The sequence below is a fragment of the Macaca mulatta genome, chromosome 6, assembly GCF_049350105.2.
Source record: "Macaca mulatta isolate MMU2019108-1 chromosome 6, T2T-MMU8v2.0, whole genome shotgun sequence".
NCBI lineage: Eukaryota > Metazoa > Chordata > Mammalia > Primates > Cercopithecidae > Macaca > Macaca mulatta.
In genome coordinates this window covers 124,223,405-124,237,367 of record NC_133411.1, presented here as the reverse complement: position 1 = coordinate 124,237,367, position 13,963 = coordinate 124,223,405, and the positions used below count along the sequence as shown (strand labels likewise).

Genomic DNA, 13,963 nt, shown 5'->3' with positions numbered 1-13,963 from the left:
AACTTTAATTTGTTCTCATAGGAAAGATACTATATACATAAAAACATAGGAAATTTATTTCTTACAATTTTTGTCTTAGATAATCTTTATCTTTCGTTGTTAATGTGATGCATTTAGGTTAAATGACTCAGAAATGTACTATGAGTAGTGATCAAAATCTTTTCTTATTTTATAGTTAATATTCAAAGTAGATGGCTTCCAAATTTTAGAAACTGAATTCTGATTTGTACAGTTATTGGGCAGAATGAGAAAATTGACCTAAAAGATCCTTAAACAGGAGTGCTGGTTTTGTTACTTTTTTTCCAAAACTTTTTTGTAATGATTTGAAGTCGTTTAGAGATAAAATATAGAGGCTGGGCGCAGTGGCTCAGGCTTGTAATTCCAGCACTTTGGGAGGCCAAGGTGGGCGTATCACGTGAGGTCAGGAATTCAAGACCAGCCTGGCCAACATGGTAAAACCCCGTCTCTACTGAAAATACAAAAATTAACCTGGTGTGGTAGTTCACGCCTGTACTCCCAGCTACTTGAGAGGCTGAGGCAGGAGAATCGCCTGGACCTGGAAGGCGGAGGTTGCAGTCAGCTGAGATTGCGCCACTGTACTCCAGCCTGGGCAACAGAGTGAGACTCCATCTCCAAAAATAAATACATAAATAAAATATAGAGCAAGATAAGGGAATTTAAAAGCAGAACTGAGAAGCTACAAGATACAAAAAACGTTTCTTACATATTGCTTTTTACATGTTGCTTTTTGTTGCACGGAAATGCAGCTTTCAAATTCCTGTATCTAAGGTAAGCATTCTGCATGATGTGATTCTTATGGCTTTGTTTTTTGATTTTTTTTTTTAAATAAAAGTATGGAAGTTCCTCCGAAGAAATCAGTTTTTCTAGCTGAATCTGAAATAAATGATGAATTTATTATATAGATCCTTTACATAAAAGATGTAAGATAAACACAAATATCTTCAGTTACAGAGTTCATAGAAGTTACAAGTTCATAAACTAGATATCAAATAAACATTTCTTTTACTGGTTTAAAAAGTACACTAGCTTCTTCTCCGAGAAAACACCAAATCGCGGATGACGCCAGTGCAGCAGGGGGCCTGGGATGGGGAACTGGGGTCACAGCTGGCCCTGAGATGGGGAACTGGGATCGCGGCCATAGAGTGGGTCAGGGCCAGCCGCGGAGCTCCCGGAGGCAAGGCCAAGGCCAAGGAGTAGATGCTTGTCACCAAGCTGGGCCGCCTGGTCAAGGACATGAAGATTAAGTCCCTGGAGGCGATCTGTCTCTTCTCTCTACCTATCAAGGAGTCTGTGATCATTGACTTTTTCCTGGGGCCTCTCTCAGGGATGAAGTTTTGAACACATGCCAGTGCAAAAGCAGACCCGCACCGGCCAATGCACCAGGTTTAAGGTGTTTGTTGCCATCCGGCACAATGGCCACACTGATCTGGGTGTTAAGCTCCAAGGAGGTGGCCACTGCCATCCACGGGGCCATCATCCTGGCCAAGCTCTCCGTTGTGCCCATGTGCAGAGGCTACTGGGGGAACAAGATTGGCAAGCCCCACACCATCCCTTGCAAGGTGACAGGCTGCAACGGCTCTGTGCTGGCCCAGGTCATCCCTGCACCCAGGGGCACTGGCATCGTTGGCCCCCATGGCCAAGAAGCTGCTGCTGATGGCTGGTATGGATGACTGCTACACCTCAGTCAAGGGCCGCACTGCCATCCTGCGCAACTTTGCCATGGTCATTTTTGATGCCATCTCTAAGGCCTACAGCAGGCTGACCCCTGACCTCTGGAAGGAGACTGTATTCACCAAGGCTCCCTATCAGGAATTCACTGACCACCTCCTCAAGACCCACACCAGAGTCTCTGTGCAGAGGACCCAGGCTCCAGTGGTGGCTACAACATAGGGTTGTACAAGAAAAATAAAGTGAAGTAAGCCTGGAAAAAAAAAAAGTACATTAATAAGAAATATAGAAACACTAAAGAAGAAATGTTATAAAGTACTCATAATTCCAGGGTAACTTTTACAAAAAACATACCTACATATTTTTAAATTGTTACAGTCATATAGTACATATTAATTACTATGCCATAATTGCATTACACATTTTCGTACATTTCTACATAATTCAGACATCATCATGTAGTGGCTAAATAATATTCAATTATATAGATGTTCTATCATTCCCATTCTGTTATGCATATGCCAAAAATCTTACATGGCTAAAATCACTCATGGAAACCTTTTACCAACCCAGGAGGCATTCTATATTATCTCTCAATGAGTCCCACATCGCAAATTTTTCCTCCAGATTTGGATCAGATTGCTAGTCCTTGAACTGAGAATCAGATGAAATATTTGGTTTCCCTAACTTAAGGGCCATGTTTATTAGAATTAATTTTCTGAGAATGTATAGAGTGTCCATAGCTGATTCCAGTAAGTTAAACGTGTATAAGACTCCACATTGAAAATCTTCAGGTATTTGGGGGTATGTGTGCTAAGTGAGAGATCTTAATTGTAATAACAGTGAAAACTCCAGACTGGGCATACCTGATGGGCAAGGACTGTGAGCTCCGTATTTGTAGGAAAGTACCGAGGACAACCTAGTATCCATCTCTGGCAGTTTGTTAATGTAGTATTTTGTAAAGACATGCAGGAATACCGCCCCATAGAGTATAAGAATTACGTTTTCTAAGAAAGCTAACAAAACTATACCCAAAATTTTATTAGTTAAGTTGATTACAGGTAACCTAGTTTAGTTCTATTATTGGGTGGATCCCCCCACTCCGCTACCCAGGAATGCCTCATGAACATTTAAAGGGCATAGTATAATGGCTAAAACAACTTAAATCCCTATGGGGGGGGGGGAACTAGAAGCACGTTTAATTTTTTTTAGAATGCAGGTAATTGGAGAAGATGTTGGGTTTATTTTGCTGTTGCAGATTGATGCACCATTGATTCTTGATAACACGTGGACTCAAGGAAAGTAAAATCTAGGATTTGTAAAAGCATGACGCAAGCAGTCACACATAGATATGAATATGCATGTTGTATATGTTTGGGGGCATTATATACAGATTTTTAAGTGATTTCTGGTATCCAGAAAGGATTAGGATTAGGAAAGTCTCTGAACTTTCGTAGTGTCAATAAACATTTATCTCCACTGTTTTGTTTTTGCTTTTTGTTTCGTTTCCCTAACCGTTCAGCTTAAAACTGGCCCTCCAAAAATGAATCTGTTAGCAAGTTTATAGTGATCCATCCCCGTTTTCAGATATACCATCCTCAGGTTCTACAGAGCCAGCATTGTCTCAAAGCGAACTTGATGCTTTTGACCTTGGGCTTCCCAAGATAAAAATTCTGACGGAGGGATATGTGGACTGGATTTTCACAAGCCTGCGAGGTGTTTACAAGCCTCGAGGGCTTTGGGTAGAAATGGCTGGGTCATGCTCTAGCTAAGGAGATATGGAGAGAGGAAGTGCTGCACAAGACCCAGATGATAGCGGTTTCAAATACTGGCTTAGTCTGCGGCGAGCGCAGGTCCCCTCACCCGGCACCTCCGGGTCAGCCCAGGAGGGTTCTTTCATTCCGCGCGCCAACTGATTCCGGGTCGCGGCGGACGTCGCTTCCGGAGCAGCATGGCGGCCACTGAGGACGAGAGGCTAGCAGGGAGCGGTGAGGGGGAGCGGCTGGATTTCTTGCGGGATCGGCACGTGCGATTTTTCCAGCGCTGCCTCCAGGTTTTGCCGGAGCGCTACTCTTCGCTCGAGACAAGCAGGTAACTGGTGGCACAGTCAGCCAGGCTGGCACAAGGCCCGGGCCCCAGCGGAAAGGCGCGGCGGAGTTGGACCGCAAACTGGGCGCCCGAAGGGGACTGCGCCGCCGCCCACCTGGCACTGACTGGTTTCAAGCGGGCTTGAGGTTACTCTCACTCCCCCGCCGTACGGTGGGAAGGTCTGGAAGGCTGTACATCCAGGGCTGTAGAATCTCCAGTTTCCGCCGTTTTCACTTCCCATTATTTTCTGGCAACTCTGAGCTTCTTTTTTACTCCTTCTCATAGCCTGTCGCTTTGCCTCGTTACTTCCGAGTGTGAAAGGAAAAGGACAAAGTTTGTCGTCGTATTTTTAGATGAATACTCCTATGCATCTCTGTCCTCTGTAAAGTCATTAACTCTTAATAGAGTGTCTGTATGGTGTTTTATATGTAGGAGCGGCAGAGAACCTCTAAGGTCTTAGAAACTTCATGGGAACTGTAAATCTAATGGTAGGCGAAAGAGGTGCGGTGTTGCGTGAAGCAGCCTGTTCAAAGTATTGCAATAGCTGAAGAGTGTGATGCGGCAGAGGCTAAGCGACTTCATTTACAGTAGAAGCCGGGGATGAGAAGAAAGGAGAAGGCGATCTTTGCTCCGCAATGCTGTGTTTTGAAGTGAGGCTCAAAAGCTGCTTGAGACTGGTTGGGAGGAAAGAGCAGATTGTTTTTGCTGTGTTCTCTCCCCACGTTTTCTAAATTCTGAGTTACTGGTGTATTTTGAACACTATATGACTGGATCAGTTTGGGGAGCTTTGCAGATTACTTCTGCACACTTGGTCAGGAACTATATTATGGTAGGTGCTAGAGTACAGCTGAACAAGACAAGCATTTGTATAGATTTCTGTGCTATATGTTAGTGTAGGGTTCATAAGAGTATATAGACAGGCATGTACATAATCCAGATTTCTTTAGAGAGGCCTTCCTTAAACACCCTTCCCAAAGGGACCACTTCCAAGACCACCTTAAACATTATGTATTTATTGGTTTATTTGTTTAATATCTTTCTATTACACTGGATTATAAACTTCACAAAGGTAACATTTTTGTCTATCTTGTTTACCTCTATACTTAGGACTGGGCTGCCCTGTCCAATCTGGTGGCCACTAGCCACATTTGGCTATTTCGATTTGAATTAATTAAATAAAATTAAAAATTACGTTATTCTGTTTGCAGTAGCCACCACCCTTCAAGTGCTCAGTTGCCATATTGGCCGGTGGCAATTGTTTCTACTTCAACATTTGCAACATCTTAGTTTGCACTAGGTCCTTAAATAGTACCTGGTATATGAGAAGCACTAAGAAATATTTGTTGAGTAATGTGACCTGAGCCCTGAAGGATGAACAGATTCTTACAAAAGAGTGAAACGTGTGTATCCTTCCTTCTCCCATAGTTGTTGATTGATTAGCAGAGCCCATACCTTCACTGAAAGATTCAGATTTCCATATCGAAAGATTATGATTGTAGTGATATGAGATGTTTTAAAATGTTGATAAATCATTTATATCTTAATGGGGATTAATTTTATGTGATTCAAAGCGTTTGTATAAAAAGTCTTCCATCCTGTTTTTGTTATTGATACATAATATGCATATTTATCGTATACATACACTGTTTGGATACATGCAGTGTATAAGTCTTGTGAGCTGATTAAATTGTGATTGTTAAACAGTTGAACTTTGCTTGCAGCTATCACTGTAAGTCTGTGATTGCATTTTCAAAGTGCGAATGTGTTTGGCCTGTTCTATAAAATTCCAGCTTGGACAAATCCATATAGAATAAATGTACTTTGGCATTAAACTGTGTAATTCCGTTCACAGCATAAGTAAAACAGCACAAATTTCTGACTTATTTAACTTCAGTATAAGCATAGGGTCGACAGCAAGTGTTACATATTAGATAACAGATATATAACACCTTAGTGCATTGGTTAAGCAATATTATATCTTTTTTGTCTAATGTTCGTCACATGAATAGAATTTTTACGTCATTTTGGTTTTCTTATAGCCCACATAACTGCATTTAAGATAACTGCATATATCGGTTTCTGTAGTGTTTTTTAAGTTTTTCTCTTTCCTAACTCACAGACTTTATTTTCCTTAGCACTAAGTTCTTTTGTGGTGCATGTGATTCATAACTGACTTTAAAATGCTTGTGAAGAAACTCCAACCTTTTCAGCAAAGGTGACTGGTCACAAAGTTTCTGCTGATTTTTAAGACAAAACAATACATTGGGCAAGCCACAAGTCTTACCTGGTTAATTTCCACAGTCATTCATAGAGTGCCTCCCCGTGTGTCTAGGTACAGGGATACAGTGTTAAACCAATGATTCAAGTGTTCCTCTGTTCATTTGTTTTTACCAATAGGTATGAAAAAGCTGACTTTTGAGAAGGCTAATATTAGACTGGATATTTAGACACTTATTTTCTGATTCACTGTTTTGGCAAAATTACTCTTATTTTCCTGTTTCTTTTAGCCTGACCAATAGGAATAATTTTTACTTTTCTAGTGACGATAACTTTATGAAAATAAAAAGTGTATTGTCTGTTGTTTCATCAGAGATTTTTCTTTTATATTGACTTCTTAAAATGATAGTTACTAGTTTAGAACTCAAGTGAATATTATATCTTGCATTGGGAGCTTTATCAATCACCAGGTTTCTTTTATAAGTAGTTTAGGGAGTTTAGTGTGGTTTATGAGTTATTGTTGCCATATGTATTTGGGTAATAGGAATTAGAGTAGTCCTTTTTATTAAGGAACAAATTAGTGACAATTTTCTGTTATTTTTACAGTCAGCTGTTCTAGAAGAAGGGTTTAAGCAGTTAGCTTTTATTTCACAAGGCATTTACAATCTAGCTAGTCTTCGTATTCTCATGACCCTCTATTTTCCCCTATGTATCCTGTGTTGTAACCTCTCTGCTGCCTCCCATTCTGCAACTACTTTGTTCTTTCATTTCCTTGCTTTTTTTTTTTTTGAGACAGAGTCTCATTCTGTCGCCAGGCTGGAGTGCAGTGGTGCCGTCTCTCCTTACTGCAACTTCCGCCTCCTGGGACAAGTGATTCTCCTGCCTCAGCCTCCCGAGTAGCTGGGACTACAGGTGTGTGCCACCATGCTCAGCTAATTTTTTGTATTTTGAGTGGAGATGGGGTTTCACCATGTTGGCCAGGGTGGTCTGGGTCTCTTGACCTTGTGATCCACCCGCCGCAGTCTCCCAAAGTGCTGGGATTACAGGCATGAGCCACCGCCCCCGTTGTCTTAAATATATCACAGTCTAGCAGTACATCTTTGAAAGTGTAGTGGTCGGAGGCTCTAAGTAATGACCTGTATGTGCTTATAAAAATGTACATACCTGGGCCCCTTCCCAGACCTTCACTGGATTCTGTATGGGCCTTGGGAGTCTGCATTATAACAAGCATCTCAGGTGGTTCTAATGCAGGCTAAAGTTAGAGACTGTTTGCCTTATAGTAGAAACAAATACGCAGTTATTACAGCAGTGATTCCCAACTCTAATGGGCATGTGAATCACTTGGGGATCTTGTTAAAATGCAGATTCTGATTGCATAAGCCTGCGTCATTGTATTTTTAGATGAATACTCCTGTGCATCCCTGTCCTCTGTAAAGTTATTGACTTTTAATGGAGTGTCTGTATGGTATTTTATGTGTAGGAGCAGCAGAGAACCTCTAAGGTCTTAGAAATTTACTTTATGGGAACTATAAATCTAATGGTAGGCAAAAGAGGTGCAGTGTTGCATGAAGCAGTCTGTTAAAGTATATTGCAGTAGCTGAGGAGTGTGATGTTGAATGTGAGCTGAAGATGCTGCATTTCTGACAAGTGCCCAGATGATTCTGATATGGCTAATCCCCTGACTACACAAAATGATTGTGATATTCTGAGGGCATTCTGAAAGTACCTAAGTAGCTCCGCCTGAAGAGAGACAGGGACTAGAGAAGGCTTCTTGGAAGAAGTAACCGCAAAGCTAAATCTTAAAGAATGTGTTCCAGTGTTTTGTTGTTGTTGTTGCAAATGGACAATAAGAAGAATAAAGCTGGAGAAGTGAGTGTTGAGCAGAAAACTTCACTTAGTTCTCTAGTAGTGGTTCAAAATGTAAAGGGATGTGGTAGGAATGTAATCTAAAGAGGTAGGCATGCATCAGATCATGGAAAGCTTTGTGTGCTTATCTAGAAACATGAGTTGGATATCATGTAAGTGACAGGAGTAGTCATTTGTATAGCCATATATCACATGGTACAGGACCAGAACCAAGGAGACCGATGAGGCCACTGATGTGGTACTCCAGGAGAGAGATGCTGAGGCAGTGAAGTAGGGCTAGAGAAGAGGGGATGAAGAAGAAGGAGGAGTCCCAGGATTCTTGAATTGGAACTACCATCTGGTCTGGAGAATAAAAGGCAAAAGGAGCCAGTTGAGAAAGGAAGAAGATGATTTCTATAATAGCACTTAACATGTAACCTCCTTAAGGTTAGGAAGCTTTATTCATTTTTGTCATGACATCTAATCTCTAGTAGGTGTTCAGTAGATGTTTCTTACTGAAAAATTATGGTAGTACAAAAACTATTTTACAAGTTAAATAATTTCACAGATATGTGACTGTATTTAAAAGTATTTACCAGATGAATCAGCCATTGAAAAACAATTGTAAATGAAGAATAATGCTTCAAATTCCAGAATTCGTGCAGTCTTTCAGTCATTTGTTTCGAAGTATTATGGCAGCATCTATGTGCTAGTATTTTAACTTCATGATTAAGTCTAATATATCCTCTAAGGCTCTCTCTTCACTGACATGGTTATCAATTTTATTTGTGTTATTTCTTAATGTAGATGCTTGTTTATAATTTTAGAACTCTGCAATATGATGTAGCCATAGGCCCATCTGGTATCTAGGCATGAATGTAGTCCATTGTTTAAGACACTTGGAGAGACTGGGAAAGGAAGGGGTTGCACCAGAAAGGGTCAGGACAAGCGATCCAAAGTTTGGGAATCTAGTCAACTGTCATAAACTAGTGTTTTCAATATATTCCTTAAATCAGTATGATTAAGTTCTTTTTTCCACTATCCAGACTATAGACTGTTTTTCATTCTTTTTTTTTTTTTTTTTTTTTTTTTTGTGACGGTGTTTCGCTGTTGTTGCCCAGGCTGGTGTGCGATGATACGATCTCAGCTCACTGCAACCTCAACTCACTGTAACCTCCACTTGCTGAGTTCAAGTGAGTCTCCTGCCTCAGCCTCCCTAGTAGCTGAGATTACAGGCACCCGCCACCACGCCTCGCTGACTTTTTGTTTTTTTAGTGGAGATGGAGTTTCACCATGTTGGCCAAGCTTGTCTAGAATTCCTGACCTCAGTTGATCCGCCCACCTTGACCTCCCAAAGTGCTGGGATTACAGGAGTGAGCCACTGCGCCCAGCTTTCTTGTTGTTCTTATTTTATCTTTGGGGTATATGTGTTCTTAAGCCTGGAATATTTGACATCTTTTGGACACACTTAGGTTAACTCTCTTGTCTGTGAATTGATTCTTTGGTAAAGCGACTTGATTGGGGGTTGGGGGATGTTAGTTTTTCATCCTTGTAAGATAAACTTCTTATACATATTATTCAGAGTGGTAGAAGAGGGGTGAACAGAAAGATATTGCTTGCTTATTTCTACTTCTTAGGCTGCAGACTCAGATTGAGTTCTAGGGAAAAGAAGAAAGAAAGAGAATAAACAGATATTTCTGAAAGAAGTAATAAAGTAAAAATAACTTCACTGGCTTGATTTTAGGTGCATGTGTTCGCACAGTTACCCCTCTATACACCTGTGCTGAGTCAGGTTGCCCAGCAGTTTATTCCCAAGTAGAAGTCATCTAGGAACCATAAAACCCTACATTATATTATTTCTCTCAGAGGCCCACAGCCCAAAATTCCTTTGTGTTTTTTGTGGCTTGTTTTAATTCTTTCTTTCAGTTTTAGGACTACTTGAGAATTCTGGTGTGATCGGAAGGGGAATGGTTTCCCAGACTATTTTAAAGGGAGGCCAGGTATTTGCCCCAAAGTGACTTATTGGTTCTTTCTGCCAAGCGTTTCTGATGGGACCTCTCTTTATAAACATAAGCCATTCACCATAACTCTGTTAATCTCATAAACCTTATGGTCTCAACCTAAGTCTTCATCCATGAGTTGAAAATGCTGGACTTTCAGGAGCCTGTAATAATTAAGTATGCAAGATTTTAAAATACCATCACATGGCTGATTTTTTGTATTTGGTACTTACATATAAATAGTGCGTTCATATCCAGGAGCAAGTAACATGACAAACAGATCATTCAGATAACATATACAGATAAGAGTATGACTTTAAAGCAGGTTTTCTCAACCTCAGCACTATTGACATTTTAGATGAGATAATTCTTGGTTGTATGATGGGCCTGTCCTGTGTGTTGTAGACATTTAGCAGCAGCCCTGGCTTTTATCCACTTGATGCCAGTAACTCCCTTCTCCACTGTGACAACCAAGAATGTTTGATTCTGATGTGTTAACGTTAGGGGCAGTGTTCCCAGTAGAGAACCACTGTTCTAGAACAGTGCTTCTGAAACCTGCCTGCACATTAAAATTACTGGGGAAATTAAATACAAAAACAAACCCAAAGGGCCCAGACCCCACCTTACACCCATAGATTTGATTGTGAAGTAGGACCTTGATCTCTATGTTATGTTTGTAGTGTTTTGGTCATTTTTAAGCAGATTCTAATGAGCAGCCAGGTTTGAGAAGCACCCCTGTGGAGAACACCATTTTGGGACCTAGACTTCTTGAGTAGTTTTGATTGTCCAGTGTTGAAATTTCAGGTAAATTACTTGAGTTTTTTGGATTTTATTTTCTTCAGTTAGAAAATTAAAGAGATGGACTAGATCATTTCTGAATTTATTAATTTAGAAAAAAATCCCACCTTGTTTTTATAGCCTTTTGCATAAATTCTCTAACTACATCGCTTTTACTGACAGGAAGATCTTTGTTTTATCCACTATCCGACCTCAAGTCCTTCATGTTTTCCTCCACTTTTGTCTCTGTCTTCTTTTTGTCCTTTTCCTTAATAACACTTTAATAAACTACATTAGTAGATGCTAATTGTACCTGACTATAAAGATAATCATTCACTTTATATGTTACATCAAAACCAAAAACCCTGTTAGAGCTCTCCAGGAGGGTTAGATATAGTATTTCAGAGCCTTTATTAGTTCAGTAAATATTTGAGTGCATACAAACAAAGTGGACCTTATCTCATGAGACATAATTACCACCAAGGGCAGTGATTTTCAAACTTGGTTGCTATTATGTAGAGGTTTTTCCCATGTCTAAAGTATCATTGTGTTTGGAGAAGCACATTCCTCTGGGGAAAATGGTTACAACCGAGAGTCTATAGAAAAGGCCTATAGTGTTATAGAGTGTAATTAGATCCTAAAGTCATTGTTACTCCTGTCCCTCCAAATTATGGCAGACCAATGATAATGGCTTCCATTTATTGAGTGCTTATTGTGAGCAGGTAAGCACAATAACTGTATAAAGTATAGTAATGATTAAAATAATTATCAGAAGCTGATTAGAAAAATTTAGGTATCCTGCCCAGAGTCATGTGGTCAGTCTAGTGAAATTGGCCAACTTGGAATTTGAACCCAGGTCATTTGACTGCAGAGTCTGAGCTTTGAACTACTGTGCGACACTGCTTTCCACATAAAGGAGTTCCACTGCCCTTAATCTTCCACTGCCCTGATCTTACCTAGATAAATTACCTTTCTAATTCAGATAGATCTCAGTGTGTTGTTAGGATTAAACTGAGATAATATATGAGAAATGTCCCAGCTCTTTGACTAATACATAGTAATAGTCTCTCAATAATATGTTTCCCAAATATTTATTGTTCTTAAGTGTACCCAAATCTCTTTAGTTTTAGTTTTTGTCCTTAAGCTTTGGTTGGAATTAAATCACTTTCTTATATCTCCTCCTGTTATCTGATGGTTGCTAGTCTTTTTCCACCAGGGATCAGAGAGATAATTATGCCCTAAAAAAAAAAAAAAAGAAAGAAAGAAAGAAAGAAAGAAAGAAATCACTATTTTCTCATTTCTCCTAAAGTTGGTACAGATTAAACATCCCTAATCAAAAACTCTGAGAGGCTCCAAAATCAGAAATGATTTGAGCACTGACATGATGCTACAAGTGAAAAATTCCACACATAAGTACTGAACACAAACTTTGTTTCATGCACAAAATTATTAAACTATTATATAAAATACACACATCATGTGTGTAAGATGTATATGAAATTTAAATGAATTTCATATTTAGACTTGGGTCCTGTCCCAGTGGGATATCATCTCATTATGTATATGCAAATATTCTAAACTTTAAAAAAATCTGAAATCTGAAACAGTTCTGGTCCCAAGCAATTCAGATAAGGGATACTCAACCTGTAGTACTATTCTGTCTATCTATAGATAATACTATTCTAGATGCATAGGAGAGAAGTAAATTTGTTACATACAGTGGATACCTCAGGGCATTAAGGCTTCATTCTTTCTTAAAATCTTCATTGAAAAGGTTACAGAATACATCAGGTAGCTCTGCTGTAAAATTTTAGACCAGATAATTTGAAATATTAATTTATTACTATTAGTCATATGAATTGTTAGATTATGGAAGTGATATAACAGTACTCAAGCTATACTAGAGACTGCTTCTCAACATGAAAAGAATTATATATAACAGATTCTTTGTGTTCACAGCAATCAGTAAGATACTGATTTTTATATGAAAGCACAGGTTTAGATTTCCAATTTATAGTGTACAGTCTTAGAGGGGGAAGGTTTTGCTCTATAGTTTTTCATTCCACCAAAGAGTGCTACTCTCTGGGAAAACAGACTGTAAGTACATTTGTATTTTTTTAAATGTTTCGTATTTCTCAAAACTTATTATAAATCTTTTCCCAAGGAGTCATATTATTTGTTAACAGCTTTGAATTAAGATACTGTTCTCATATTCCTCCAGAATTTAATATAAGCTATAAGTATAATTGATCCTGACAAATTAGTGAAAATTGACATTTTCATATATTTCTAAGCCCTGTACTATTTGTACTGATTAGTTGTAGAGAATCCTTTTTTAAATCTACTTTAGCCTTCAGTTTGCTGATATTCTGGCTTTAGTGGGTCATGTTTGTGTCAGTGGGGTAGGACTGGTTTCTTAACTCCCAAATGTCCCCTTTTGAAAAATTGAAACAAAGGCTTGACTGATAATATTAAGTTACAAGAATATATATATATACACACACACATATATATATATATATGCTTTTGTAAGGTGGAAGTATTGTTTAAATATTGGAAAATTAGAATGATTTTATTATTTTTCTAGACCAGAAAGACTTCAGACTTAAGTGGTTTGATAGTTAAGATGGAATTTTACATTTTTTTCTTTTAGGTTGACGATTGCATTTTTTGCACTCTCCGGGCTGGATATGTTGGATTCCTTAGATGTGGTGAACAAAGATGATATAATAGAGTGGATTTACTCCCTGCAGGTCCTTCCCACAGAAGACAGTGAGTGAGTTTTTAGCATTTTATTTTTAGTGTGACTAGTTGTACCTGACATAACATGCGTTGGACTAGAAAATCTTAGTACTTACTTGTATACTGTTAACATATTTTATTTATCTGTGATTTCCTTGTAATGCAGCATTGCCATTCTGTTGAAATATAGTACTTAACAAATCTGATCATAATCTCTTAAGAAAACAATTTAGAATTATCTGGAATTTAATAGAGATTCACACTTGTGGCACTGTACTATGCTTTTCCATATTGATGACTGATTGTTGATTATTTATAGTCAGTGTTTATTTTTGATTAGTTCTGTGGCATTAACTCTGTTTTTCATTCCCAACAACTCTTGTCTTTTCAGTGAAAAACTCTTTGCCATCAAAAAGTTTTCTTTCAGTTTCCTGGTTGTTTTCCCTCCAGTGTTTCATTAGCATTTTTAATAGTTTCTTAAAGCTCTTATGTATGCTTCAGTCATTTTTATACTTCATAACACTTTAAAATTTTTTATTAATTAAATGAATTCTCAGAGTTCATAAATTACATAATCAACTACAAATATGTACGTTTTATAAACT

General features: G+C 38.7%; 1 protein-coding gene and 1 pseudogene across 5 annotated transcripts in view; both read left to right on the top strand.

Annotated features, from left to right (window-relative positions):
• The first annotated feature begins 1,087 nt into the window (after nt 1-1,087).
• LOC696562 (small ribosomal subunit protein uS5 pseudogene) lies at nt 1,088-1,962 on the top strand (annotated as a pseudogene).
• A 1,660-nt stretch (nt 1,963-3,622) lies between these two features.
• PGGT1B (protein geranylgeranyltransferase type I subunit beta) overlaps nt 3,623-13,963 on the top strand; it is an 86,006-nt gene continuing 75,665 nt past the window's right edge. For 4 of the 5 annotated variants that reach the window (XR_013418031.1, XR_013418032.1, XR_013418030.1 and 1 more), the window contains exons 1-2: nt 3,627-3,780; nt 13,270-13,388. Coding sequence is in view for 2 of the 5 variants with exons in the window: in XM_078003822.1 (XP_077859948.1) it covers nt 3,641-3,780; nt 13,270-13,388 (259 nt within the window). In the remaining 3 variants the exon portion in view is untranslated. 5 annotated transcript variants of the gene reach the window in all.